The sequence below is a fragment of the Pithys albifrons genome, chromosome 12 (genome assembly GCF_047495875.1).
Source record: "Pithys albifrons albifrons isolate INPA30051 chromosome 12, PitAlb_v1, whole genome shotgun sequence".
Taxonomy (NCBI): domain Eukaryota; kingdom Metazoa; phylum Chordata; class Aves; order Passeriformes; family Thamnophilidae; genus Pithys; species Pithys albifrons.
In genome coordinates, this window is record NC_092469.1 from 17,261,202 (window position 1) to 17,287,245 (window position 26,044).

Here is a 26,044-nt window from a genome sequence, read left to right on the forward strand (position 1 = left end):
AGGGGATAATAACAGGAATATGTAGAGTATATATTTATCTGAAGTGAAAGTTATGTCTTAGAATGATAGTCTCCAATTTTATCTCAGTTGTTCACATCATGTAGTTATGAAAAAAAAACCAAACAAAAAACCCTTTCATTAATTCCAGTATAATGAATCCCTAAGAACAAAAAATTGTCATTTTTTTGAACTAACAACCCTGGCTTAATTATATTAATATCCATCTTTGGCTTCTTAGAAATTCAGACATACAAAATCTATGCAACATCTTTATTGAATAGTATCCATGTTTTCCACAGGGCAAAACTTCCTGAACATTGGTATGTGTAAATGTACATCTGAGTTATTTTTCTCCACTTGTTGCTAAGTCTTGAACTTTATTTTACCAGGGATAGAACTGCCTCGCATCAACTATGACTACAATGGCAAAAAATACAAGTATGTCTATGCAACCAAAGTCCAGTGGAGTCCAATTCCTACAAAGGTATAGTTAACATTTCCCAAGTCAGTGTTTTACCATTGCTGGGTCATTCTTACACAAAGAAACACAAAAAGCCTAAATTCTTATAAGGGTAAGCTCATGTTGTACCATTTCCCTTATAAAGTATTAATAAATTCAGGCTTCTTTCTCCAGCTTTATATTCCCACAGAACAGGTACTGAGGCTCTCACTTTTCTGCTCTGTTGGGCTGAGCCTTCTGTAACATACCAAGAGCTGCAAAGGAGACAGTAGGAAGAAGTACTTGACAGATATAATTATTTAATACTTTTTTACATTTAGGAAACCTAACTAAAAAAATAAGATATTGCAACACTGTCTAATCAATTTTAAATACTGAAACAATATCTAGTTTTTCAGAAAGTTTTATATTTTACTGGCTAGTTCTTTATTAGAGGGTAGCAAATGCTTTGTTTACCTGTGCATGATGCAGCTCTTCAGGAGACAGCCTAGACTACAAACAGACTGAGATGAAAAGTATTAATATTTGAAGGTAAGAATAGTATACAGAAAAACTCACTCTTTACATTTCTTGTTCTGTGACTACAAGGCAGCACAAATTGAGGTCACTGTTGGTTCTTGTATATAATTACCACAACTGATTACAAAATAAAGCTGGATTTCTGCATGAGGCAAGAAAATTTATTGCAGCATATCTGACAGAAGCTCAAACAAATCTGCAAGTTTGTGATTTCCAGTGCAGATAGTCCCTGCTTGACTTAAATACAACAAAAGGTACTATTAGGAGATTTTTTTCACATCAGTTGCAGTTTAAAGAATGCAAGCACAACACCAGCAACCTGGTCTAATCCTTAGGTCAAGTCTGTCTGGGAAATTGCTGTCATCTTGGTTAGAAGAGGGAATTCTTCCAAATTCTTCCCCCAATAATTGGAATAATTTCACTTTTGTGTAAACGTATTTTTTGGCTAAAGATCAAGAGGGAAAAGAATAGAACTGCATCTGTATGGGTAGAGAAAAGGCCTTAATGGAATTGAACTGAAAATGCCAGGCATCCCTCTGGCAATTGGTTTGGCCACTCAGTGAGATAAAAATCTACACTCTGTTCCTTCAGTAAATACCAATATCTGCCCCATTGGTTTAATCTTTACCCCTCACTATGAACAGCCTTTGCTCTGGCATATGTGCCCTACTGCACAACAGAAGGCTTGGAGAAATACGGAAAATAATTCACAGCATTAGGAAATGGCAAGTTTAAATTCTGCTCCTGCTTTACCACAGAACCAGCGAACTGACACAAGTCACTCAAATGTTCTGTGCCTTGGACTCTCTGTAGTGAGGGCTTTATTTACACTGAAGATCTCCTGATCTCTTAGTGTTTGTAAACTACTAAAAGCCCATAAATGAAAGGTGCAATCATAATCTAATGAAATGAAATGAAAAGAACATTGTGTGATTATGCAGCCACTAAACGTGCCTCCAAAATCTAACATTTTCCAGGTGTTTCCTTCTTGTGGTGACATTTGCCTTGTTGCTCCTTAACTCTTGGCACTGGTGCCCCCTGCCAGCAGCCTGTTCATGTTGTGCCTTTGGAAAAAGCCACTGTTGGGGTCACTGACATTTTTCTTTTCTGGTCACAACAATTTAGATTGCAAAATTTAACACCCAGACAAAGGAAATGCTCCAGTGGGGAGAGGACCATTGCTGGCCATCTGAGCCCATTTTTGTTCCCAGCCCTGATGCAAGAGAAGAGGATGACGGTAAAATCATGCTGGGGTTACATGGGTTTTGTATTAACTCTCACAAGTTTCATTATTCTTAGTCAAAAAAGATGGGTTCATGCTTCCACTGTGAGAGTAAAATTAGCACCAGCCATTTTACTCCTGCAGACAAAAAATCCCCCTAAGACAGCAATAGACCAAAATCAGCTTGTGTGAAGTCTCAACCGAGCCATAAACAGTAAAAACAAAGGCTAGGAATTCTAGAGAACCACTCAGAGCTGGATTTATCCATAGTGGGAAGTCAGAGATGTTACTAATGAGAACATGAAGTGGCACTGCAAGTATCCCTGGATGGAGTAACAGAATCTCCATCCAGTTTTGTTCTTAGGTGGCCCCTTGCAAAGGCAAATGGCAAATAGCTGAAAGGATGAGCCCCAAAACTGCCAGGCACAGTTTGGTTTGCTTTTTTTCCTTCCCAGTGAACTACAGGCAGATCAGCAGAAGGCACAGACCAGAAGCATCCATTAATTCTTTGGCACTCTCAGTAGACTACTTGATCCAGTAAAGCACTTTCTGTCCTAAAATTCTCAGGAAATAAGAATTGTTTCCTAACAGAGTTACCTTTTCTGCTTGGTGTTAAGTATTACATGCTTCTGATTCTTCATTTGCATGTCACAGGTGTTGTTCTGACCTGTGTTGTGAGGACTGATCCAAAGGAGCCACCCTTCCTAGTTGTCTTGGATGCTAAAACATTCACAGAACTGGGACGAGCTTCAATAGATGTGGAAATGCATCTGGACCTGCATGGAATGTTTATACCAGAGCATGCTTTGAAGGCTGAGACTGAGTAAAATGCTCTTTGTCTTCTTGCACAGACTGAGACAACCTTCTACTGAATGTGGGATAACACCCTTCAGGAACAGCCTTCCCTTATGACAAGAAATTACTAATTAATTCAATATCTATACATAATCTCTTAAAAGAGAGCAATGACTTTTGTTACAAATTATTATATGCACAAGTGGTCTATCACTATTCCAAAGGAAGAATTCTAAGTGGAAAGTGCAATGTTGTGTACAATTCTTGGGGCAGGGAATAGGAGACAAAGGTAGCAAGAAATGTTTTATTTGAGCAGAGGAAAGCTTTGTGAGCCAGTGAAGTACAGTATTTGTAGGGTGATGCATGGCATGAGTCACTCGTGTCTGCAGGTCGTGGAGCTGCCAGGGACTGTTGCAAAACTGCAGCTGGCAATGAAAGTTGTCTCCTGCCAGAAGAACCTCATGTTAAACTATCTACTATGTTAATAATTCATGACAGTGTATTCTCTTGGTGCTTGATTTCTTAAATTCCACCATAACCAAAGTATTACGTTGAGGTGCTACATTTTTCTTATCCAGAATCTAAAGGACTCCACCTTTGCTCACAGTTTTGTGGTGTATTTCTCACTTCTGTGTTGACAAAGCCAAGTGACTTTATTGAAATAGAGTACATGGTTTTATGTAGCATTCAATTATACTTTAGTGATACTCAATCTTAAGCACTTTGTATTTAAATCAGTTTTTCTTGAGGAGAATATCTGACATTTCATGTAACTAGATGATTACATTGATAAAATAAAAAGAATTGCAGTATTTATTAATACTGCTACTAGTCTCTGTTAACAGCAGTATGTGTGTGAATGAGGGCAGTGTATTGCTAGCAGAATTCAGACACACATGTGCAACAACTTGGTTAGGGAAAGAGTGAAAGATCTAATTGAGGCCCCATCTGAACCACAAGTAGCTGGAAGTACAAGGTGGTGTTGCTAGAGCTGAGCCTTTGCTTTATGTCTGCTTAGGAGCATCCATGTTCTCATACGGGTTTATCACTGCCTGTACCAGATGCTTCCTAATAAAAGTGCACAACTTTCACTCAGAGTCACAATTAAAAAGTACATTTCATCATCAAGTTTGTAAAGTACCAAGTACAGCATGACTGGGTTTTGTTGCAGGAGTGGCATTTCCTAATCCCCTGAGTGTATTTCTGTTTCCCGATTTGGGGCATTGATTTTTCTTTAAATGAGAGGCTTTTTGCTTTGGGTTGTATTTTCCTCTTGTAGGTACCTTTCCTGTTGGAGGCATCTTTACTGATGGAGAAAACCAGCTGTACATCCATCCATGTCAGGGGTTCCTCTGGTCTGTCCATACTCCCACACTGCTCAGGTACCTCTCGCTTTTATATACACATTCTCCCAGTGTTTGTGCTGCTCACAGTGTTTCACAGACAGGAAACAGAATGAAATTATTGGCATTTATTTTCTCCCCATCCCGTGAGAATCTGGGCCTTGCTGACATTGTGATTGCCTAAGATGTTTACAGCAGAGCAGGAACTGAACCCACATCAGTCACAGTTCCTGTTTGCTCTGCGACAACCAGAGCTCAGTTTCTCTGCTTAAGTGTTTGCACTTCATAAGTGTAAAGAATACACAGGCTATTTTTAATGTAAAAAAAAAAAGTCATTGTGGTCAGGTTAGTCAAAATATGCAGTTTTGGGTATTCAGAGGTTTACTCATTCCAGAGAATGGAAATAAACACTTCAGTAAGGTGTGTCTGCAGAAACAGTCACCTTCAGTGTTCTCAAGGCTATTACCACTAGTATTTAATAGAATTCTATCTTCTAAAGATGAAATTGAAGTCCATTTTTGTAAGTAGTGTGGAACCAGTACTGGAAGGGAACACTGACTTGTGATATTGGCAAAAGACACCAGTTGTGGGTTTGTTTCTTTTAATCTGAAAAAGTCTGGATTTAACAAGTGTCCACAAATATATCTGGAATTACAAGGTGGCAATGTATCCAAACCATTACTATAGATCTTATTTGGACAATTTGTCTCTACATTTTCTTCTGTAGAACTCATAGGATTATGTTTTTGGATGACCATGAGTTAGGACACAGGAGTTAATTGACTTCTGAGGAACTGATTCTTGCAGGTAGACATGACATGATAAGGGAACACTCATCATAAAAACAACCTGGTCTAAGAAAGTAAATGTGTTTATTTACATTCAGATAGAAATAACGCAGAAAACAAATTGTAAGAACTTGTCTTGGGTATGACTTTTTAAACAAAATGTGCCATATTCCCTTGGTCAGTATTAAACAGGACTTGTTTAGCATCAAGTTTTTAATCAACCTGAACAGAAAACAGTGATGGAAATCTGGATTTGCCAATCTCAGTATCCTCCTGTGGCAGAGGCAAGAAGGATAAAACCATCCAGCTAATTACAAATTTGTCCAAGAATGTTTTTAGTGGCTGAAATACTGATGTGATGAAACATTTACCCTGAGTATGGTAACACACCATATCATTTCCAGGCTGACAGCAGCAAGGGGAATGCAGATACGCTCTGCCAAGTGGCTGCAAGGCTCATGGGTTTTTTTGATGTGGCAACTCTGCACGTGGGGATGAGTGTCATTTGGTTTGATGCTGACACCCTTCACTGTGGATGAAATCTCAAGGGCAGAAAGGTTTGATTCTTCTTTTGCACCAATTTAAGCCATAAATTAGCCCAGCAAAACTCATAGAGTTATTGTAATGGCTTAAAACAAGTCTAGATTGAGTGACTGCAAATAAAAATAGTAAGGATAGGTATCTCAGCTAAACCAAAAATATATAGTGGAGCAAGAGAATCAGGCCTTGGTATGCATCATATAATTACTTCAGAGGTGTTACAAATGGACCTTGGTGGAGTGGTTTGGTTTGTTGTTGTTTGGGTTTTTGATTTTTTTTAAAATCAAGACTTTCATTAACTGGAACAAATAAGCAGGTACAATAATTAATTTGGTGTCTAGAAGTGGATATTATCTGTTACACCTTGTTCAATTGCCCCACATACGCAGCAGGGGAAGCAGAAACACTGTTTACTAGGACAAGTTAAAAACCAGAAATGCAACAACGTTTTCCTGCATAACAGGAGGCACGAAACACAGCAGTGTCTTTCTTTTTAAATAACCAGGCCACTCAATGACAGCTTTTGCAATCATTTAAACCACTGTTCCCCTGGGTATGCGATTACCACAGTATTAATAACAAGCAGTCAAGGTGCAGTGTGCTCTCTACCTTCATTACCCTTAAAGAGGGTTGGGAATGTGTCCTCTGGATGTGTTGTGCTCTTCCTCATTCTACACTTGACATTCTGGGTAATTATACCCAAGCCAGAAGAAGTGGGCTTCTAATATTTGTAATGGGTATGTGTAACAATAAGTGTGTTGCAAAGTTGCTGGTGTTTCGTGCACATTGACATGGTTTGGGGCCTTCGGTCATAGCAGGACATGAAACATGCTCTGCTTCTAAAACTCTTGTTCAGAGCTCCACAACAAACCTGGAGTGTGGTGCTCCTCTCTGTGGCCCCTCTCCAGTCAGAGGGTTGCACTGCCAGCACTGGCTCAGAGGGGGCCGTGCACACTCCTCACCCAGGCACTGGGGGCTGGGTTGGGACTGCAGGGTGTCCATGTGTGGATGTCCCAGCTGCAATCTCCATCTGGAGAACAAACCAGCATTGTGTCTGGCTTGGAAAGAACAAGGCTGGCTTTGTGGCTGCCTTTGAGGGCACTTCCAGATACCTTAACTCATTTTCCTGTGGTAATCAAAAATGAATGGATGATAAAATTTTAAGTTGTCACATTTAAGAGATGCCAGTAATAAAAGCACATGACCCACCACAGCTTTACGAGATCGAGCCCTCTGAAAATGTTATTGTGCCAGTGGACCAACTGGACAGCAGTGGACAGTGTGACATCCCTTTGGGTGTCCCACAGCCTGAGAAATCCCAGTCCAGCTGTGCCTGGCAGTGCAGGGAATGCAGGAAGCGGCAGCGCTGGGGCCTGCCTGGCAGCACCAAGTGTCTGTTTTAGAGCAGATCACAGCTTTTGAAACACTTCCACTCAGTGCAAATAGTTTCACTGCCTAAATACTGTGTGCTGTTAAGAAAGCAGATGGAATCAAGGCATCTTAATGTGCAATTAAGTGTGTTAATGAACAGCCTAAAATTTTGCACGTGAACAGTCCTGAAGGAGATGTTTCCTTGCTGGGACAGGCTGTATTTCCAGCAGCAGCTGTGGAAGGGAGCACCACTGCAATGACTCTTGCTGTACTTCATTCTCATTCTGTTACTTTTCCTCATGCTAACACCACACATGTTCACTTCCAGTGTGCAAAAGGGAACAAATAAATAAATAAATAAATGCCCAGTTTTATAGACTCAATTAGGTTGGAAAAGGCCTCTGAAATCGAGTCCAACTGATGACCAAACACCACCATGTCAACTAGACCAGGGCTCTGATTGCCACATCCAGCCTTTCCTTAAACATCTGCAGGAACAGTGACTGCACCACCTCCCTGGGCAGCCCATCCAATGTCTCATCATCCTTTCTATGAAGAAATTCCTTCTGATGTCCAACCTGGACCTCCCCTGGCTCAGCTTGAAGGCGCATCATCCTCTTGTCCTCTCGCTGCTTGCCTGGGAACAGAGCCCGACCCCTGCCCCATGACAAACTCCTGCCAGGGAGCTGCGAAGTGACAAGGTGTCCTCTGAGCCTCCTTCTCTCCAGGCTGAGCCCCCGCAGCTCCCTCGGCTGCTCCCCGGGCTTGTGCTCCAGCCCCTTCCCAGCTCTGCTGCCTTCTCTTCTCTGCACCTTCCTGAGCCACATTCCAAAGGCGAGAGGGCACAACACGGACACTCTTGGGGGCAACACAGACACTCTCGGGGGCAACACAGACACCTTCGGGGAAAACATGGTCACTTTCGGGGACAACACAGACACTTTTGGGAAAACATGGTCACTTTCAGGGACAACACAGATACTTTAGGTGGCAACACGGACACTTTGGGGGACAACACGGACACTTTCGGGATAACACAGTCACTTTTGGGGACAACATGAACACTTTAGGGGATAAGTTTGGCGGCCCTACCGATCTCAGGGTGCCCTCTCCGGCCCGGCGCAGGGGCCGCGCTACCCGGGGGCTGCCGGGGCCGGGCCGCCCACGCTCCCATTCCCGCTCCCGCTCCCATTCCCATTCCCCCTCCCATTCCCGGTCCCGCCCCGGTCCCGCCCCGGCGCGCGGAGATGATGCCGTGGGTGATGTCAGTGCGGGCGGGCGCTCAGCCATGGTGTGAGTGCAGGGGCTGAGCCGGCCCGACCCGGCCCGGCTCGGCGGCAGCAGTGGCAGTCCCAGCAGCATCAGTTCCAGCAGCACCAGCAGTACCATGTCGGGGCCCAGCGCCGTGTCGGACCCGCAGCACCCGGCGCGGCTGCTGCGGGCGCTCAGCTCGTTCCGAGAGGAGACGCGGTTCTGCGACGCGCACCTGGTGCTGGAGGGCGAGGAGATCCCGGTGCAGAAGAACATCCTGGCGGCCGCCAGCCCGTACATCAGGTACGGCCGGGCCGGGTTACATAAGGAGCGGGACCCGCGGCTGTGGGGCCGGAGGGCTCGGGCAGGGCCGGACGGGGCTCTTCGGGGCCAGGGCAGGGCTCGTGGTCTCCCCCGTGGAGATGCCAACCCGTCGGGACGCTCCTGTGTCCGCTGCCCGCGGTGACCCTGCCTGGGATCTCCAGAGGGCCCTTCCAGCCCGAACAACTCTGTGTTTCTGTGGAAGCAGCAGCTCCTTCCCTCCTTCTTTTCCTTTCCCTTCTCTTCCCTTCCCTTCCCTTCCCTATCTCAGGCCGGGCTCCTCCGCAGGAGCCGCCGCGTTCTCGGCGTTCAGCCACTGCCTTTCTCTCGGGGGGAAAATTCCCCCCAACAACTCAGTTGTTGCCAAATTCCTGGAGTGAACCAGCGACCCGCGGGGCGGTCAAGGAGGTGTCCGAGGGGCCGCATCCCGAGGGGAGCCGCGCTGTGTCTCACCGAGTCAGCACTTCAGCATCATCTGCTTTCTCCTAAATGTCTTTTAGCAAGGCAGGGCTCCAGGTGCTGGTGATGCGTCGGGAGTACATAGGCTTTTAAATTAAAAAAAAAAATACAGTTTGACTCCCCAGCGCTCGTGCCTCCACAGGGTCCGAGGACATACCTCGGAAATTGCCAGAGGGACAGGCCGGGCCGTGCCAGGATCGCTGGCAGCTCCTGGCAGGGGGTGTCACCAGCATGTGCAGGCAGAACTGTGCCACTCGACAGCGATGCTGGGCAGGACGAGCTGCATTAGCACAGTCATGGTCTGTGATTCCCGAGGCAAACAGCCTCCCCTGGGCTGTGTGCTCGGCAAACCCAGGCCATGCAGTCCTGCCCTCTGACAGCGCCGTGAACCCGGCACAGGCAGTGCTTGGCCAAGCCCCACCACATCGGGTGAAACCTGCTCTGAGATGTTTATGATACACATCTGCATGTCACAGAGGGTAAACAACACGCACAAGTGGTTACTTTCAAAGGGTTTTATAAGTCCTTTCATTTGCAGGTAATAAAGACAATAATTTTGTCTTTGTGTGTGCAGTAGGAGCAGACCTTTGGTACCACTTAAACACAGAATTACCATAAATCTGTAGCAGACTTTTTGTAATGATTGGGCATTTCTTCCAGATGCTGCTTCCTGTGAAGTTGTCATAAAATCTGCATGTTTGCTGTAGGTGAAGATGGGGATTCTTTTTGCCACTCTCCAAAAAACTGCAACTTTCTGCAGTGTCACATTGTCATCTGCTTTTAGGCAATATGGTATTTTGGGTGACAGTACAACTTCAACATTCTCAAATACAGAAATAACTTAAAAATAAATAGAATATGAAGCTGGTAACTGATGCTGACCACAGACAGACTTAAAGAAATAGTTCTCTGCATCGATTGAACTGACAGAGCTGAAATATAAAATGAAATAAAGTTCTCAGAGGAGAAAGATCAGCAAGAATTTGCAAAAAAGCCAAGTGGAGCCTGTGTACTGACAATAAGGTTTTGTCCCTGCTTGTCTTAAGAAGCAAATCTAGAAGACTGTGGTAGAAGAGAAATCAAAGATGTGAAATTTAAATGATTGATTCAATACTCTTCAAAATGCCTGAATGCTTTGTAGGTCATTGGCCATCATATTTTAGATGACCATGTGCCTGACATTAAGTTTCAGAAGAGTTGCTGTAGGTGGTAAGAGGTCATGTCCTTGGGCAAATCTGCTGTTCTACTGTTACAGCAGGATGAGTTTACAGGAAATGTGCTTTATTTTTGTAGTGAAAAAATGCTTAATTAAAAGATATGTATTCTATGGAGAAGTACCTTTCCTCAGAATTTCATCTTCGAGTATTGCATTTTATCAGTCTCTGCAAAATGTACTGGGGAAACATGAGTTAACTGTGTGTGAGGAATAAGAGCACCAGACACAACTGCATCAGCAACAAACCGTGTGGATTTTTTAAACTCAGAATTGTTCAGGTTCAAATCCCATGAAGGAGCTCATTAACTATGTGTGAAAGTAGGTTACATGCATTAATATATAAATATGATTAAGTGTGGGGTTTTTTTTAAAGCTTACTCATGTTTTCTTCTCGGGCTTTAACGATGTAAAGAACGTACACCTAGTTCTTGTATGGCACATTAAGAAACACGTTTGTATTACCTGCCTTTGCAGAGCCCAGTTTTTACCTGCTGCCTGTCTCTCTTCTTTTTATCGCTCCAGGATCTCTCTCTTAGTCCAGCTGGTCTTCACATTGGGTAGGATTGGTCAGGTAGGTTGCCAATGTTGGAGCATTTTGTTTCCAGCCAAGGGTAATGTTTCAGTGGCTCTTTTTGGAGATTAATTTTATCTCCGCCTTGAACCAAGTCTGTACAAGTCACATTTATTTTGAGTGTTGGTTTTTCAAAGGGAATCTGTTTAGGTTTTAGATAAAGAGTTATTGCAGGAGACTCAAAAATTTCCTGCCCTTGTATTTTAAGGATAGCTGATTCCAAACCTTGCTCTGGTACTACAGACTGTTACAGTGTCCAAAGGCCAATTGATTCAGGTTGCTGTCATTTGAGAAATTCCAATATAAAGCTCAGAAAAAATCATTAACTAATTTCAGGAGTAAAACTGGGAAGAAAAATGAGTGGTTATATGAAACTTGCAAGTGAAGCAGTGGGAAGGATGAGTTGATGTTGTGTTTTCAGTGTCTGGCTGTGTCATTATGTGCTGTGGCTGTGGGCAAGTTGGTGGGTGAGTTCAGAAACTACAGGGTTTGCATGAATGCTTAGTTTAGGGTGTGAGTAGGAAAATAAGTAGGCATGGACCTTGTGAGGGGGTGGTTGGGTGTGAGCAGAGTCTGTGTGTGCTGAAGGATTTGTGCAGCCACAGAGAGAGGAGCGTTACCTGTTTTTTAGTTTTGCATGGAAGCTGTTTGGCTGACTGGTTATGAGTAGGACACTTGTAAATCTCAGTGATGTGTTTTCCCTCTAGTTATTTGGCAGCTGGGTTATCCATGCAGCTCAAAGATGGCAGCTCAGTGGGACAGGACAAAAGACCTGAGGGAGACACAGAAACACGTGGAATGTTGCTGGTGTTGTGGGTCCCATCTGCCTGTCTGGTCCTTGGGGTGGCTTCTGCTAGTACAGGTGCCCCCGTCTGTGGGACCAGTAAGACCTTGAATTTTTGTGGTGGTTTGATTCTTGAGGTCTTGCCTCAACTACCTAATGCCAAGTGGCTTGTAGCTTTCCAAGGGCAGTGAGGTCTGAGGTGGTTGTGTGAATTCCTACAGAACTGCCTTATGCACACAGGTTTATCTAATCCCTCTGCGTGCCCCTGGAGCAAATCCTGTCATTTACAAAACACAGAAGTCTTCCTGCATATCTTTAACATCTTGTGGTATGTTCCTGAGCCTGAGAAAACCAGGGTTCCTCAGGAGGAAACTGCCACAGGACAAAGCGTGGTTTGCTCAAAGTGATGTTGCTGTGCATCTCCCAGAGAGGTTAAACTGGAGCTAGATTAGCTCTTGGTTTTCTCTTCTGGAACAAGTCAGCCAGAAGCCTGCACTTTTTTATAGCAATCTTTGTCCTGGCAATTGCCCTAATGTAGATCCAGTTCTAGTGCCCTGGTTTAATTTATTTAGTTGGAAAGCCTGGTGTAAATTACAGTGGCGTAAGAGGGCTTGTACCAGAACAGACCACGCTGTAGGTTTGGCCTAAGCTGGAGCACATACCCGCCAACCTTTTATAGGATAGATTTGGTCCAAGTATTCCTGGTATCCTCAGCAGTAGCAGCAGATGTTCCCATCCCAACAGATCTGTCACTGTCTGGCATGACTCGTTCCTGGCCAGCTGAAACTTGCAGCTATTAATATATTACTGCTTACTGTCTGCTTGCCTGGATCACAGGGAGCATGTGGGAAATACCTAACAAAGAGGGTATTTAAGCTCATATTCTTAGACAAACTTACTGCTGTTACACAACGATTGTGCTGCTCTATTAGAAATTAAATTAAGGCATTTTTGTTACCTCAGCAAGTTTTGTCTTTGATTTTCACACATCTGCGTGAACAGATCACAGATGGGTATGTGTGTTCTGTACTGTTCCCCAAGGCTTTCTGTGCTCAGTAATGGACCAGTAATCACATTTTCATCTTTTTCCAGATGAGCATAATATAGCTAAACAAGAATGTTTAGTTCAAGGTTAAGTTCATATTATTTTCCTTGTACTTGCAAATAGATGTAAATTGTAAATGGATTATGGTCAGAAATAACCTGACAGCATTTGCATCTTCTCACTTGTCCTGTTCAACCTTCTGACATCCAAAAACATTGCAGTCCTTGTGAGACCCTGCACAGCCACAAAACTGTCAATGCCAAAAGGGATTTTCATGGAGATGTGGTGGGACGTGCCCCCATCAGTGAACTCCTGCCCTTTCCTCTGGGTGCTGGCACTTGGAGCATTTAGAGTTGTCCTGAAGGCATCCTGCCGAGCCACCAGCCCTGTGTGAGGGTCTGGGAGCATCCCTGGGTGCTGCTGTGAGAAGTGGGACGGGGCAGTTCTTGTTACACCTGTTGGACGATGAATATTGTAGAGCAAGGTCAAGTGGAAGCCAGTGCATGCCAATAGCTTCTGCTGCTTATTTCCTGGTGCCTGTTTGGATTTTATTGGCATCTGTAGAGACCTTTTTATAATGTTTTAGAAATTTTTTTCAATTTGGAACAACTGCTGAAGTCAGGAATACAAATAGCAGCTGGAGCTGGGAGGTGTTTGGTTGTCAGGACCTCGTGCTCCCAAGTGCTGGTTCATCTAAATTGCACTGTGCTTGTGCCAGGGTAGTGTTGTGGTAACTGCACCATAAAGGGGGGGCTCTAAAGCCATTTGTCTTCAAGGTTTCTTGTGAGAAGTTTGTTTCTGTCAGTCTCCTGGGAGCTTTACAGGCTGCCCTGGCAGTAGAAAGTCAGGAATAGATCAGGCCGGAATTTGCTTCCAGACTTTTAAAGCTGGTTTTTAAATTAGGCATGGTTTTGGTTTGGTTTTGATTTTTAAAAAAATAAACTGAAATGCTATCTATTATGTTTTAGTGATAACTGAGTTGTAAAATCTCTGTGACTTTGAAAGGCAGTAAATCAAAATAGTTGCCTTGGCCAGAAACTCTGCCTGGCACAAGTCAGAAGTGCCTACACACATGTTATGTTTTGATAAGCAATTGAGGGGCAACAGTGATAAAGGTGTGTTAAAAGTTTATGGTTTAAAAAGGGATTTAGAAGTCACTATACCAGGCTTGAATAGGGAGTTGTTAATTATATTCCTGCTCCAACAAGCCCCTAAAGATGGCCTGAAGGGAGGAAGCCATAAGGCTCTTACCCAGCCCCAAATATTAAAAAAATACAGTTGGGCTGCTGCTACATGTCAGGAAGAGGGAGAAGTGGGAATCAGAGCACCTTGTTTATCCAGGAGAACTAGAGATGGAATTTCCTTGTCCTTCCCTTGTATCTGAAGGTGCACAGTTTGTCTGTGTGAGAGTCGAGTTGGGATGGGAGGTGTGGCAGGATGGAGCTGCTTGGGATGTCTGGGTAATTGATGCTCTGTAGGTAGCCTTTACACCTGAAATAATTGCCTTGTTTGGCACGACTTTTATTATTAAAAGAACCTTTTTTATTAATATTTTTCCCTGCTTGATTTAAAATGTGTTTTATGGCTGGAACAGGCCGCTCTGAAGTTGCCGAAGTGTCTGGAGTTGATGAGTCTGAACTGCTTGACTTGAGTTTTGATTTTTTTGTGGGCCTTTTTACTTTGAACCTCTTCTGTTGTTTGTTTCTGTCTCAGCTGCAGTTACAAAAGGAACTGCTTCCTGGTGTGGACTGACAAACACAAAAAGTAACTAATGGTTTGAAAGGATTTGTTTCTTCACACTCTGTTCAGACTTTTCCCTCCTATATTGCCCAGAGCTTTCTCTCTGTCCTGGTGCTGAGTACCAGTGCAGTGTTACCTGTGCACAGAGGAGTCTCCAGTCCTATCTTTGTCTCCTGTATTTTATCTTTGCCACTGTTTTTTCCAAGAAAACAAAGTAAATCACTGTTATGGACAGCTCTGACATTGCTTGTTGCCTACCAAGGAAATATGTTCCTAATACCATGTAGTTAGTGACTGGTTTGTGTCCTCAGGCGTGTTGGTTCACATCCCCTGAATGGCATCCCCTGCCTGGAGCAGCTCTTGTTCATGGACACGGTTCACACTCTGCACTGGAGACTCCTGTGCTGGTGAAATCCATGTTCCTGGGTCTTTTTCCCCTTGGCTGTGTCATCACTTTCTGTGATAGTCTTGCAGATCTCCATTTTCCAGCTCTGGTTCAGGTGCCTCCCTCAGGTGGATTCCAGACATCTTCCAGCTGTCCCACAATGCTACTCATGCGCTTGTAATTTTGTCCATTTGACTTCATACTTATCAGCAATTATGGAAATCTTTCTCTGACTCTTGATGCTAATTTCTGCCATGTGCTGTAAGGATAAGTGAGGTATAAAAACCTTGTTAATCTGATTTTTATCAACAGGTTCATTGCTGTTCTTTCAAATAATGATATTATTAGGTCACAGGAATGTTTAGGTCATTAGAGACACACTACACAGCATTGCATTTCTTAAATATGATTAATTATAAGTTTAACAGTGTGAGTATGGTGCTGTATTTGTTTCCTCTGAAAAAGCATGTTTAACAAATTCAAAAGCAGAGTTAATCTGAAAGAAGATGTATGTTCAAGTAGGGCACTGTTCATTTCTTGTTTTAAAACTGTATTCCAGAAATGTCTTCCTTTGCTATTCCAAGGAAGTCATAGTTCCAAACTGCTACCCAACAGGTGTAACACTGCTGGAAATCATCAGTTTGGTGGATGGACTGGAGTGTCATGTGGAGCAGGAAAATGGCATCAGTGTGATAGAGATTTAGTTCAAGAATTGCTCTGATGAGTGATCCGTGTGAACCAGCTGCCTGTAGAGGGTTGAGGATTAGATATTTTCTTCTCATCTTTTGAAAACCAAGGAAAAAAACACCAAACCACCTTTTTAAATCCAGTTGCAGGTGTTTCTAACACAGGAAGGTACATCACAGATGAACTGCTGACTGCTGACCCAGGTGCTCAGGAGAGCCAGAGCTGTGCTTCGTGCTGTGCAGGAGGTGTGTGACAGAACCAGGGGTGCCCAGCAGCTCATCTGTGTTGCCTGGGTTTGACTTGTTTGTAAGCTCAGCTGGGGCAGTTGCTTGGTTGTTTTCCAAACTGACTAAGGAAACCCAAAGCTGAATGAAAAGGCAGGTCCTCAGTGGTGCTGAGAAGCTCCCAGGGTCCGTTCATGGGCACTGTTTGTGGGGTGTGTGTTCTGTCTACTTAGGGCTAACTGGCATGTTTAGGCAAGACATGCTGGTTGAGGGTAGATTTCCAATTTAGATTACAATCTAGCTCTGGATGAGCTCAGTGTAATCAGAGTAATTTCACATTTTCAGGGTAAACAAGCTCTTCATTGAGCAAGGCCCTTGAGCCCTGTCCCCTGAGCTGCTGCTGCTGAAGGAATTGCCTTATTCTCTTTCTTATGGAGAGATGGGGAAGCCACATGTTTGCCTGACCTCAACTTTCCAAGAGATGAAAAAATTGGGTTATTCCTAGTGTTTTTTTTCTCTTGAAGCAAACAAAGCACTTCTGGAGGTTTTTGTGCTGAGCTGTTAGAGGGACTGCTTTGCCTTGAGTTGTGGTGTTGCAGTTACAGATAATCTTAAGGAGAGAGACAGGGGAGAGACATAGAAGAGGCATAGCCAAAATCCTCTGAGAGCTGGCACCCGTTGCAGGGTGTGGTGGAGACTGGCTTTTATGTGTGGTGCTAAGGGCCAGGGTGCGACCTCAAAGGAAACCTTCTGATTTGGTTGTAAAATATCATTTTGGAGGGTGGCAAGTGGGTGGAGTGAACTGCTGCATCATGTTTTTATGTCTGACCTGTTTAATAATGTGATTATTAAGGAGGGTTTTTTCACATGTAGAAAGACCAGCTTTCGTGGGAGAAAATACTGCAAGGATAAAGGCAGACAAGTGAAAAACTTCACCATTAAAATGGTCAGTCCTGAGTAGGACTTAATTTGATTTAACATGGAAAGCTTGGACTTGAAAGACTTAAACCTACATAAGAAAGCCCAGACCAGGAGGATACTAAATTGACCTTCTGTTTGCATCAAAAGCAGATTTTTTTTTTAAGTTTTCTCCTTACTGATGCAAAATCTCCAAGTACTCACTTGCCATTTTAGGTTCTGAGTCATCCTGGTGAGCATGTTTTAGGTTTGGTGCATGTCTTTGCTGGAAACATTTGTTGGAGGTACAGCTTCGTTTTAAAATGTTAATGCTCTCTGGAGAAGGCCAGAACTCTGGTGCAGGTAAAGGATTTATATAACATCAAACCCCAGTTTTATTAGTCTTTGGTGTGGAAGGATGGCTTTGCTCCTTCAATAGTAAGGTTTATTGGTGTGGCAATAGTGGCCAGGCTTGTGTAGACTAGTCTTTATGGTTAATGTGGAACAAAATCATTAATTTGGGAAGGCAGCTCCTTTCCAAGAGGCAAGTGTCTCCCTTGGCTCCTGCAGTCTGGTCCCTGCCACCCTCTGAGGCTGCCTAAGTAGGTCAGGAAACTCTTTGCAGTGCCATGACGTGAGAGCAGGTAAAAGTTTTGTGTTGCAAAGCATCAAACCCAAAGGGTCTGTCTTGTTTCCCAGATGTTTCGATTCCTGTTCACTGTAAATATAAACCTGCTTGAGGTGGAAGTGGTCTGGGGCTTCTCACAGGCACAGGCTTTGCAGACAGGTGTTTTCTTTACCTGTTCAGGTACCAGCATACAGTGGTTGTAAGATTAAAGCATTCCAAGAGTTGTGTTCTTATTCTCTCTATAACTTATGCCACTACTGCAAAAACACATCAGTGTCCTTTTCTTAACAGTTTACAAATAAGGCAGAGATTTTAAAGGGAAAATTATTCCTAGAGAATTATGTCTGGCTCAGGAAGGCAAGTGTTATCAGTGGCAGCTGAGTTCCTTGTTTGAATTTTCATTTTGTTTGCTGTTATGTCTGGCTGGGTTTTTTAAAATTATTATTCCTCTCCTGTAAATTTTCAACTGTAAAATGTAAGAAAATCAGGTTTTCAGACACATGGACTCTTTCCATGTGCTTCTCATGCATGTCAACTGTCCCACAACTGTGCTTTCAGAAGGACTGAGTGTAAGGTTCAAAGGATGGTTGTGTTATTCTTTGTTTTGCTCTTTTAAAATGACACTGAGTTGGAAGATCCACCTGAATTTTAGCAAGAACTGTGGACAGTCTTAATTTACCTGTTGGTTTGCTTTTTGCTTGTGTAAAGGGGGAGTTTATTATTAGTTGAATTTGTTTTATGCCATTAGATGTGAATTGTCACTCTGGCAATATCAACATCTGTTCTTAAGCCCCTGTTTTTAAGATTCACCTTGCTTATGTTGCTTACACCTTCAGCAGGAGGTACTGGAATTTTTTTCCTCATTCTGCCTTATGTAGTGTCATTTGAGATGACTCATTAGGATTGTATTCCTTAAGTGATGTGGAACAGCAGATTCTAAATTTGTCACACAGACAACATCAAAACACAACATCAACCCAGTTGTTCTCATGCCACTTGCCCAAGGTGTTATGTGTGCCAAGCAGTTTTCCTGATGAGGTACAAGAGTTTGGGCTGGATGTTGAGCATTTATAGAACACTGTTTATGTTACTGGAAGCAATTTCAGCTTATGGTGATGATCTTAATTAAAAAATGGAAAATACTGTTTTTAAAATGTGCATGAAGTCAAGCTGCTCCAAATGAAATTACTTGAGAAAACAGGACAAAGTTGCCTTGCTTTGTTTCCCCCAGCTCTGTGTACATCTCAGCTGTATTTCCTTCTAAATCTTGATGTTCTGGTCTTTGATCTGAATTAAGGAAGACTGAGGCAGCCTTTTCTGCTTTGGTTTGGCAGCTTGGAGTGCTTTTAAAGTAATTGGAATGTTGTGCACAGTAGGAAGCTGTCACATGCAGGTATTGGAAGCTGCTGTGCTGCAGCTGGGCCAGCTCTGCCCCCTGCATTTCCACTTCCAGCTTTCAGCCACACAAATCACAGGCTGAGGAAATCACCCTGAGGAAGAGTGTGGTGGAAAGAAGCATCCTGCTCCTGGGATGCTGAGAGACTGGGAAGTCTCTGCTTAAGCATATCTAGGGACTTATTTTCTAAAGTCACATTTGACAGAGGTCCAGGGTAAAATCATAGAATCATCATAGAATCAGAGAATGTATTGGGTTGGAAAAGACCTCTGAGATCATCAAGTCCAACCCTTGGTCCAACTCCAGTCCCTTTACCAGATCATGGCACTCAGTGCCATGGCCAATCTCAGTTGAAAAACCTCCAGGGATGGGGAATCCACCCCCTCTCTGGGCAGCCCATTCCAATGCCTGATTACTGTCTCTGCAAAGAATTTTTTTCTGCTCTCCAACTTCAATTGCCCCTGGCAGAGCTTGAGCCCATCTTGCCCCCTTGTCCTATTGCTGATGCCTGGGAGAAGAGACCAACCCCCACCTGGGCCAGAACTTCCCTTCAGGTAGTTCTAGACAGTGCTGAGGTCACCTCTGAGCCTCCTCTTTTCCAGGCTGAACAACCCCAGTTCCCTCAGCCTCTCTCCATGTTTCTCCATGTGCTGCCCACTGTGTCTGTGTGAACTGGGAGCAAAGGTGTTTTGGAACTTTCTGTCTGTGTGTTATTCCCAGGCCCCAGTTTGCTGGCCAGGTGTGGGTGCAGGTCACAGCTGGTGCTTGGTGATGCAGGGGCACATGTGGCTCCTTGCCCTCTGCTTACACACCTCCTGCTTTTCTCTCCCCATTCAGCTCTCTTTCCATTAGACTCACAGTTTGCTTTCTCAGACTCCTCCAGCCCCAAACCTGCTTCTGACCTCTCCTTGCCTTGTGTTTTCCCTCCCCTCTCCCCAACAGCCAGTTGCTGTCCTGCAGTGCGTGACGTGAATGCCAAGGAGCACCTCCATCTGCCTTTGGGAATGGCTCTGTGTCATAGCTCAGACATGCTTGTACCAAAATAAATAACCTTGTAGTTTATTAACTAGCAAATTAAAGTCATGTGACAGATGGATAACTATTGCTTCCCATGACAGACAATAGGAGCAAAACTTAGTCTGAACTGGGATGCATTTGCATAAGGTGAATGTTTGCCTACATATGAGTGTCTGTAACTGAAATAATTTGATTTATTCTCAAGGTTATTTTTCTGCTTTGTGTTTTGGGCTTGCATCAGGGGCTGGGCCGTTTCTTTTCAGATTACCAACTGTTGATGCCTGAAAAGGTACACAGCAATTAGAACATCTAGCCTGATAAGACCCAAAAGCTCCAAACACTTTCTTGTTACCAGGAAGCGTCAGTGCAAAGTCCATGCAATGAGGTGATTTAGCTTGGGTGTGTGCAGGTGATGCTAAGATGAAAGTTAATGATAAATAGCACTAGTCCTTTCCCTAATCTCTCCATTAGTGCTGGCATCAACATGTTTATTACATGCCTTGGCCCTGTTTTAAGACCCACAGAGTGTTGGACTGTCCAGATCCTGTGTGTTTGACCGTCCCAGCTACTCACAGGGACCTGATACATGAGGTCCAGGTACCATCCAACTGCCTCTCTTTTCTGCTGAAGGAAGCCATGTGCTGCAAACCTTGATATGTTTTATGTTAAATTAAAAATAAAAACAGTTTCATCCCAGGAAACAAGATACAGCTCTCATTACAAACCAAGAAACCTAAAAATTGAGTGTAAATGGAGGTAGTAGTAGTAGTAAAATGGAAGTAGTTTGAATAGATTTGAAAATGTGTGTGAAGAAGCCTTTACTCTGTGTTGGAGTTGCAAAGGCCTGTTAGGCTGTGTGTATGTGCTCTCTGATTCCTTTGGAGTTTGTAGGCAGGATAAATGCACATTCTGCAGGCAGAGTTGGCTCCAGGTACATGTTCCTGTTGCTGGGGATGTACATTGGGGTTGGACATTTCCAGCTCACAGGTTGTCAATCCGTCTGCTGTTGCAGCACACACTTCAGTGGGAGTCGTGTAATTTTCCTAATCTTCTCCCAAGTGTTAGGAAATAAACAATTTCCTAATCCATACCATGTTGTTGTTGTTATTTGTATTGTAACCTGTGCGTACAAACACTGACAGAAACAGCCTCGTCCCTCCTGCAGCTGAGCGTGGCTGTCCCCAGATGTCCTGCAGTGTGGAAAAGGGATGTGAAGACAAGACCACAGATATGATTAACTAAAGGGCTAAAATTACCACCATCCTTATTCACACTTAAAAATAGCTCCTTACAGACTAAGGTTTTATTTGATGGGAGTTGCAGCTTATTTTGTGAGAGGCAAATTTGTTCTGATGTGAGTAAGTAAAGCAGAATCTGCCCTTAGCTAAGTCCTATTTATGTTTTAGTGAGTGTGGGTAGCAGAAGGCTGTGACAAACTGGACACTTGCAGCTTAGCAAAGCCACAGCTCTTCACATTCAGAAACTAATTCTATCTAAGAATACATTCAAATGAATGTAAAAATGCTTTTAGGGCTTTTATGTGCTGGGATGTAGATGTAGATATATAAATATACACAGAGGTAATGAAACCAGTTGTCTGGTCTTTATATAATGTATTCTTCATTGCCTGAAGTGTGGAAAAGAGATATTCAAAATGATCTTTTATTAGCTCTCATGGCTGTTTGTACCAGGCTGGTGGGCACTGCTTACTTTTGAACACCTGAAGTTCTTTCCTGGGAAAAGTGTTTGCACTTAGAGCTGATGGAAAGGAAAGTGTCTGCTGTGTTATTATTATTTCCCCATCTTTTCCCCCAATCCCCCTCTTTGCTGTTCAAGGGCACATCACAGTGCTCATGATATTTTTAAAGGAATTGCTCATAAGTGAAGTGTCCAGTGATGTAGATGAATATTTAAAGCTCTGCTGAGCAGCACATGGGCTGTTTCCTGCAACTTGGTTACAGTCAGGCATAGCATTAGGCTGATAACATCATAAACTACACAAATGGTAATGCAGTCCAAATATTTGTGCTGCCAGTGAATATTCTGATCACATCTGCTCACTCTAATTATTTCTTTCCTGGTAAAATGTTTTTTCTTTTTTTGTTTTGGGTTTGTTTCCACCTTTATCAAAGCAAATTCTTGTGTTTCATCTGTCAGCAGAGCTGCTGTTCTGTTGGAAGCTCTTCTGTGAGTGAAGTTTTTGAATGCTTGTGATGAATGAGCTGGGATAAAAAATACTTTGGCTCTTTGATGCCCTGGGTAGTTTGTGAGGCAAAGGTATTTGTGCAGTTTGGAAATGTGATGAGCAATATCAGAGACCACACGTACATCCTTTCCATGCTGACTCGAGGGACAGTTTTCACATCACATTGGAGGGTTTTAACATCCTTGTTGGAGCTCAAGTGACCCAGAGGTAGTGTTTGTTTCTTCAGAAAACTGAGAGCAAACAGTGCCCAGATTTTGAGCTTTTCTTTTTCTTTTCTCCTCTCTCAGGACAAAATTGAATTATAATCCTCCAAAGGATGATGGCTCAACATACAAGATTGAACTTGAAGGGATATCTGTTGATATCATGAAAGAGATACTGGATTACATCTTCAGTGGGCAGGTATGGTATTAAAGAGAACTAGGCCACAGTTGGACTATTGGGCAAAATAACTTGGGTTTTAACACTATTCTGAAAGATAAACCTGTTGAGGTTTAAAGCTTTGTGCTAAAACTGCCAAGCAGGGCTGTGCATGTGAAGTGGAGGCAGCTCTGCAATTGACTCTGCTCTTCTCGTGCAGCCAGGGAGGACTTTAAAACTTAGAGTCAATGTCAAATCCTTGTAATAAAATTGGTTCAGTAGCCTGCTTTGAAACATGCAGTCTTTGTCAGCTGTGAAAGAGAACTGGTTTGGTGGCTGTAGAGATTGAGACCCCACCACTGGGCATTACAGTACCTCAGGTATCCTCCCTTGTGCCCCTCGTGCCCACCTGTCTGGCCTCTTGTTGCTGACCCTGTGCCCCTCAGATGTCTGGGCCAGGAGCCTTAGCAGGAACTAAAGTTGGTGTGTCCAGTTTATGTGGAACCAAATTGAGACTGCTGAATGAGTTTAACTTTCAGCAGAAAAAGAAAATGCATATGTAGCTTGAAATTATTTTCTGGACATGCATTTTGAAAAAATTATTTGTGTATTGCAGCAAAATTTCATTTTAAGTTCCCAGATGAGATGAACAATTTTATGGTTGGTTTCTTCAGGAGCAAAATCCTACTGGACACCTTCTGTCAAGCAAATGCCTTTCCATCCCTGTGGTAATTTATAAAGGGGTAGCTGTCATATCAATTTCTCCTAATTTTTACACTGGCTTTAATACTCCATTTTCCAGCCACTGAAACTGAGTGTAATGAATGCGGGCATGTCATGGAACAAAAGAGTGATAGTAGCTATAACTTCTAAATTAATTCTTGCAGATCAGGCTAAATGAAGAAACTATCCAAGATGTGGTACAGGCAGCTGATCTCCTGCTGCTTACAGACTTAAAAACTCTCTGCTGTGAGTTTTTAGAAGGTTGCATAGCTGCTGAGAACTGTATTGGTATTCGGGACTTTGCACTGCACTATTGTTTGCACCATGTTCACTACCTTGCCTCAGAGTATCTGGAAACTCACTTTCGAGATGTCAGCAGCACAGAGGAATTCTTGGAACTGACTCCTCAAAAACTGAAAGAAGTGCTGTCCATGGAAAAGCTCAATGTTGGAAACGAAAAATACGTCTTTGAAGCGGTGATTAGGTGGATTTCTCATGATTCAGAATCCAGAAAGGTCAGGACATCCAAATGTTTGTATTTTGTATGTGGTGCAGATTGGAGTGTTTATTCTAATCAGTGGGAACTTGAAACAGACTCTGTTTCTTTCACGACTAATCTGGCACTTATAGAATCAATTGAATTTTGCCTGAAATGCATGCCATGGGATTGAAGTAAAAGGGTGAAAGTTGTGTTATGATACATCATCTGCTGCCTTTGTTATTTAATAGGCAATAAGAAAAAAGTACCATTTTGGCATTTGATGATACAATTTTGGTTTTGTGGAGAGAAAGCAAGTGGGGTGTGTGTAGAGAACCCTTGAGGACGTGATGCATTTTCTTAGTAACATTGTGTCGTGTTTGTTATTGACTCCAAATACCAAAAACTCTTTAAGTATTTGATAACTACAGAAGCACCTGTGTCTGTGGGTGCCTTGGTGCTGCTCTGCAGAATGTGGGTGATTTCCTGGCACCCCTCTCTTCCCCAGGTTCACATGAAGGATGTCATGTCAGCAGTGTGGGTGTCGGGGCTGGACGCGGCGTATTTACGGGAGCAGATGATGAGTGAGCCGCTGGTGCGGGAGATCGTCAAGGAGTGCAACAACATCCCCCTGACCCCTCCCCAGCAGGGAGAGGCCATGCTGGCCTCCTTCAAGCCCCGGGGCTACTCTGAGTGCATCGTCACTGTTGGGGGCGAGGAGCGAGTGTAAGTGCAGTGACACCCCAGTCCTCACAGCTGGCACCACGTCTGGAATTTGTGGCAATCTGAGAACAGTGTGGAGGGAATGTGTGCACCTATTACTCTGTCACTGAAGTTTGGTTTAGGTGGTCAGACAGACTGAAATACCTTTGGGAGTGATTCAGCAATTAATATTTTGTTTTTGACATGCAACCTGTAGTAAACTAAGAGTAGAATGTGTTGTTTGTTCAGTAAGTGTTGGCTGGTTGATTTTTTTATCAAACTGAATAGGCTTTGCTTAAGCACAGAACATTGGAGAAACACTTTTCTGATGCTTTGAAAGGCATCTATACCAAAACTTAGAAGTAGTGAACGTGCGCTTTAACTGTTTTGTTTATAATAGCTGTGATTAGAAAAGACGAGTCATTGTTGGCCCATCTGAGCTTCCACATCAAAATTCCTGTTCTACACAATAATCCCTTTCTTTTCTTGAGTACCCCCTGCAGCAGGGGGGGAGGTTTTGACCTGTTTAAATAAATGTAGCATTTAGATGTTAGCTCATTATAGGCGTGTAGTAAACCACTCAGATAACATTTTGCATGTCAGTCTATGAATCACTTTACTCAGACATTACTAATGCACTCTATCAGTTATTTTTAGCTGTTCAAAGTTCATTTAAAAAGTTACAGAAAGTTAGAGTAGGAATGAAGTGCAGCTGCTTTTTATGCCTCCAGTCTGTACAAACTCAATTTACATGTTTGGTTTCGGGGAAATGCCACAGGTGATGAATATATATGAAACCATGAACAAACAAATTTTGGTCACAAGGTGTTAACAGTGAACTTGTAAAACTCTGTCTTGTCTTTCTGTTTTTGTTTGTTCCCTTCCCACCCTGTGTTCAGATCACGGAAACCAACCTCAGTGATGCGGTGTATGTGTCCTCTTTATGATCCCAATAGACAGCTCTGGATTGAACTTGCTCCTATGAGTATTCCAAGGATCAATCATGGAGTATTGTCAGCAGGTAAAGGGGAGCTTTGTATTTTCAAAGTCAATATTACGAAAACTTACCAGTGCCTCAAAACTTGAGATACAGCTTATAATGATCTATTGTCTTTAAGATTGGCTGCACTGGGGTTATTTCATGCTTCCCCTTTGTCTGCCCAAAACTGTACTTGATTCTGTGAAAATCCCTGTCATCTGAGTGTCTTAAAATCACTATTCCTGCAACATTTTGTGGGAATCGGCACATCTGTCTCTCCAGGAGTATTTCATGTTTTAAGTAAATTCTAGTTGCTGCATCACTGAATATGTTGAACAGTATCTGCAGGGGTGGACTGGAGTCAGATAAAAGTATGTGCTTTGCCTTCTCCAGTCCTGCGACTGGTCTGAATCTCTTAGTGAGTTCCAGGACACAGCTCACCAGTCACGTTGTCTTGCTCAGTGTACAGGTGTGAGTCCTCTTCCTAAGATCATGTTACATTTTGTTTTACAGAAGGATTTTTATTTGTGCTTGGTGGTCAGGATGAAAACAAGGGAACGCTAAGCTCTGGAGAGAAATATGATCCAGACACCAATTCATGGAGTTCCTTACCACCAATGCATGAGGCAAGATCTCTATCTAACTGTTGGGATTTAAGTTTTTACTTTGGCAAAATGTTCTTTTTCTTCTGCAAAATTTTATTCTGAATCTTCAGTCACATCTTACACATTCGAAATCATGCTGCAGACTGACTTCCTTTCATATCCTGTTGTTGTTCTTGTGGTCTGATGCTGACTGCTGGATCTGGAAAAACTAAACAGTTGGTGAAGAGCTAACTGTAAGATGAACTGCAAAGTTTCAGGAATTTGATAATGCATCAGTCATTAGTGTACTTAATGTGCTGCGTTTACTGGCCTTCTAAAACAAGAGAACTCTG

At 43.1% G+C, this 26,044-nt stretch overlaps 2 protein-coding genes across 4 annotated transcripts in view; both read left to right on the top strand.

Annotated features, from left to right (window-relative positions):
• BCO1 (beta-carotene oxygenase 1) overlaps window positions 1-4,087 on the top strand; it is a 61,342-nt gene extending 57,255 nt beyond the window's left edge. For all 3 annotated transcript variants that reach the window (XM_071567174.1, XM_071567172.1, XM_071567173.1), the window contains exons 9-11: window positions 390-484; window positions 2,105-2,216; window positions 2,856-4,087. In XM_071567174.1, the coding sequence (XP_071423275.1) occupies window positions 390-484; window positions 2,105-2,216; window positions 2,856-3,028 (380 nt within the window). In that variant the 3' untranslated portion in view covers window positions 3,029-4,087. The remainder of the gene's footprint in view (window positions 1-389; window positions 485-2,104; window positions 2,217-2,855) is intronic.
• A 4,216-nt stretch (window positions 4,088-8,303) lies between these two features.
• Window positions 8,304-26,044, top strand: part of GAN (gigaxonin) — a 40,995-nt gene continuing 23,254 nt past the window's right edge. The window contains exons 1-6 of the mRNA XM_071567850.1: window positions 8,304-8,592; window positions 22,153-22,267; window positions 23,113-23,463; window positions 23,935-24,152; window positions 25,028-25,149; window positions 25,621-25,733. Of these exons, the coding sequence (XP_071423951.1) occupies window positions 8,426-8,592; window positions 22,153-22,267; window positions 23,113-23,463; window positions 23,935-24,152; window positions 25,028-25,149; window positions 25,621-25,733 (1,086 nt within the window). The 5' untranslated portion in view covers window positions 8,304-8,425. The remainder of the gene's footprint in view (window positions 8,593-22,152; window positions 22,268-23,112; window positions 23,464-23,934; window positions 24,153-25,027; window positions 25,150-25,620; window positions 25,734-26,044) is intronic.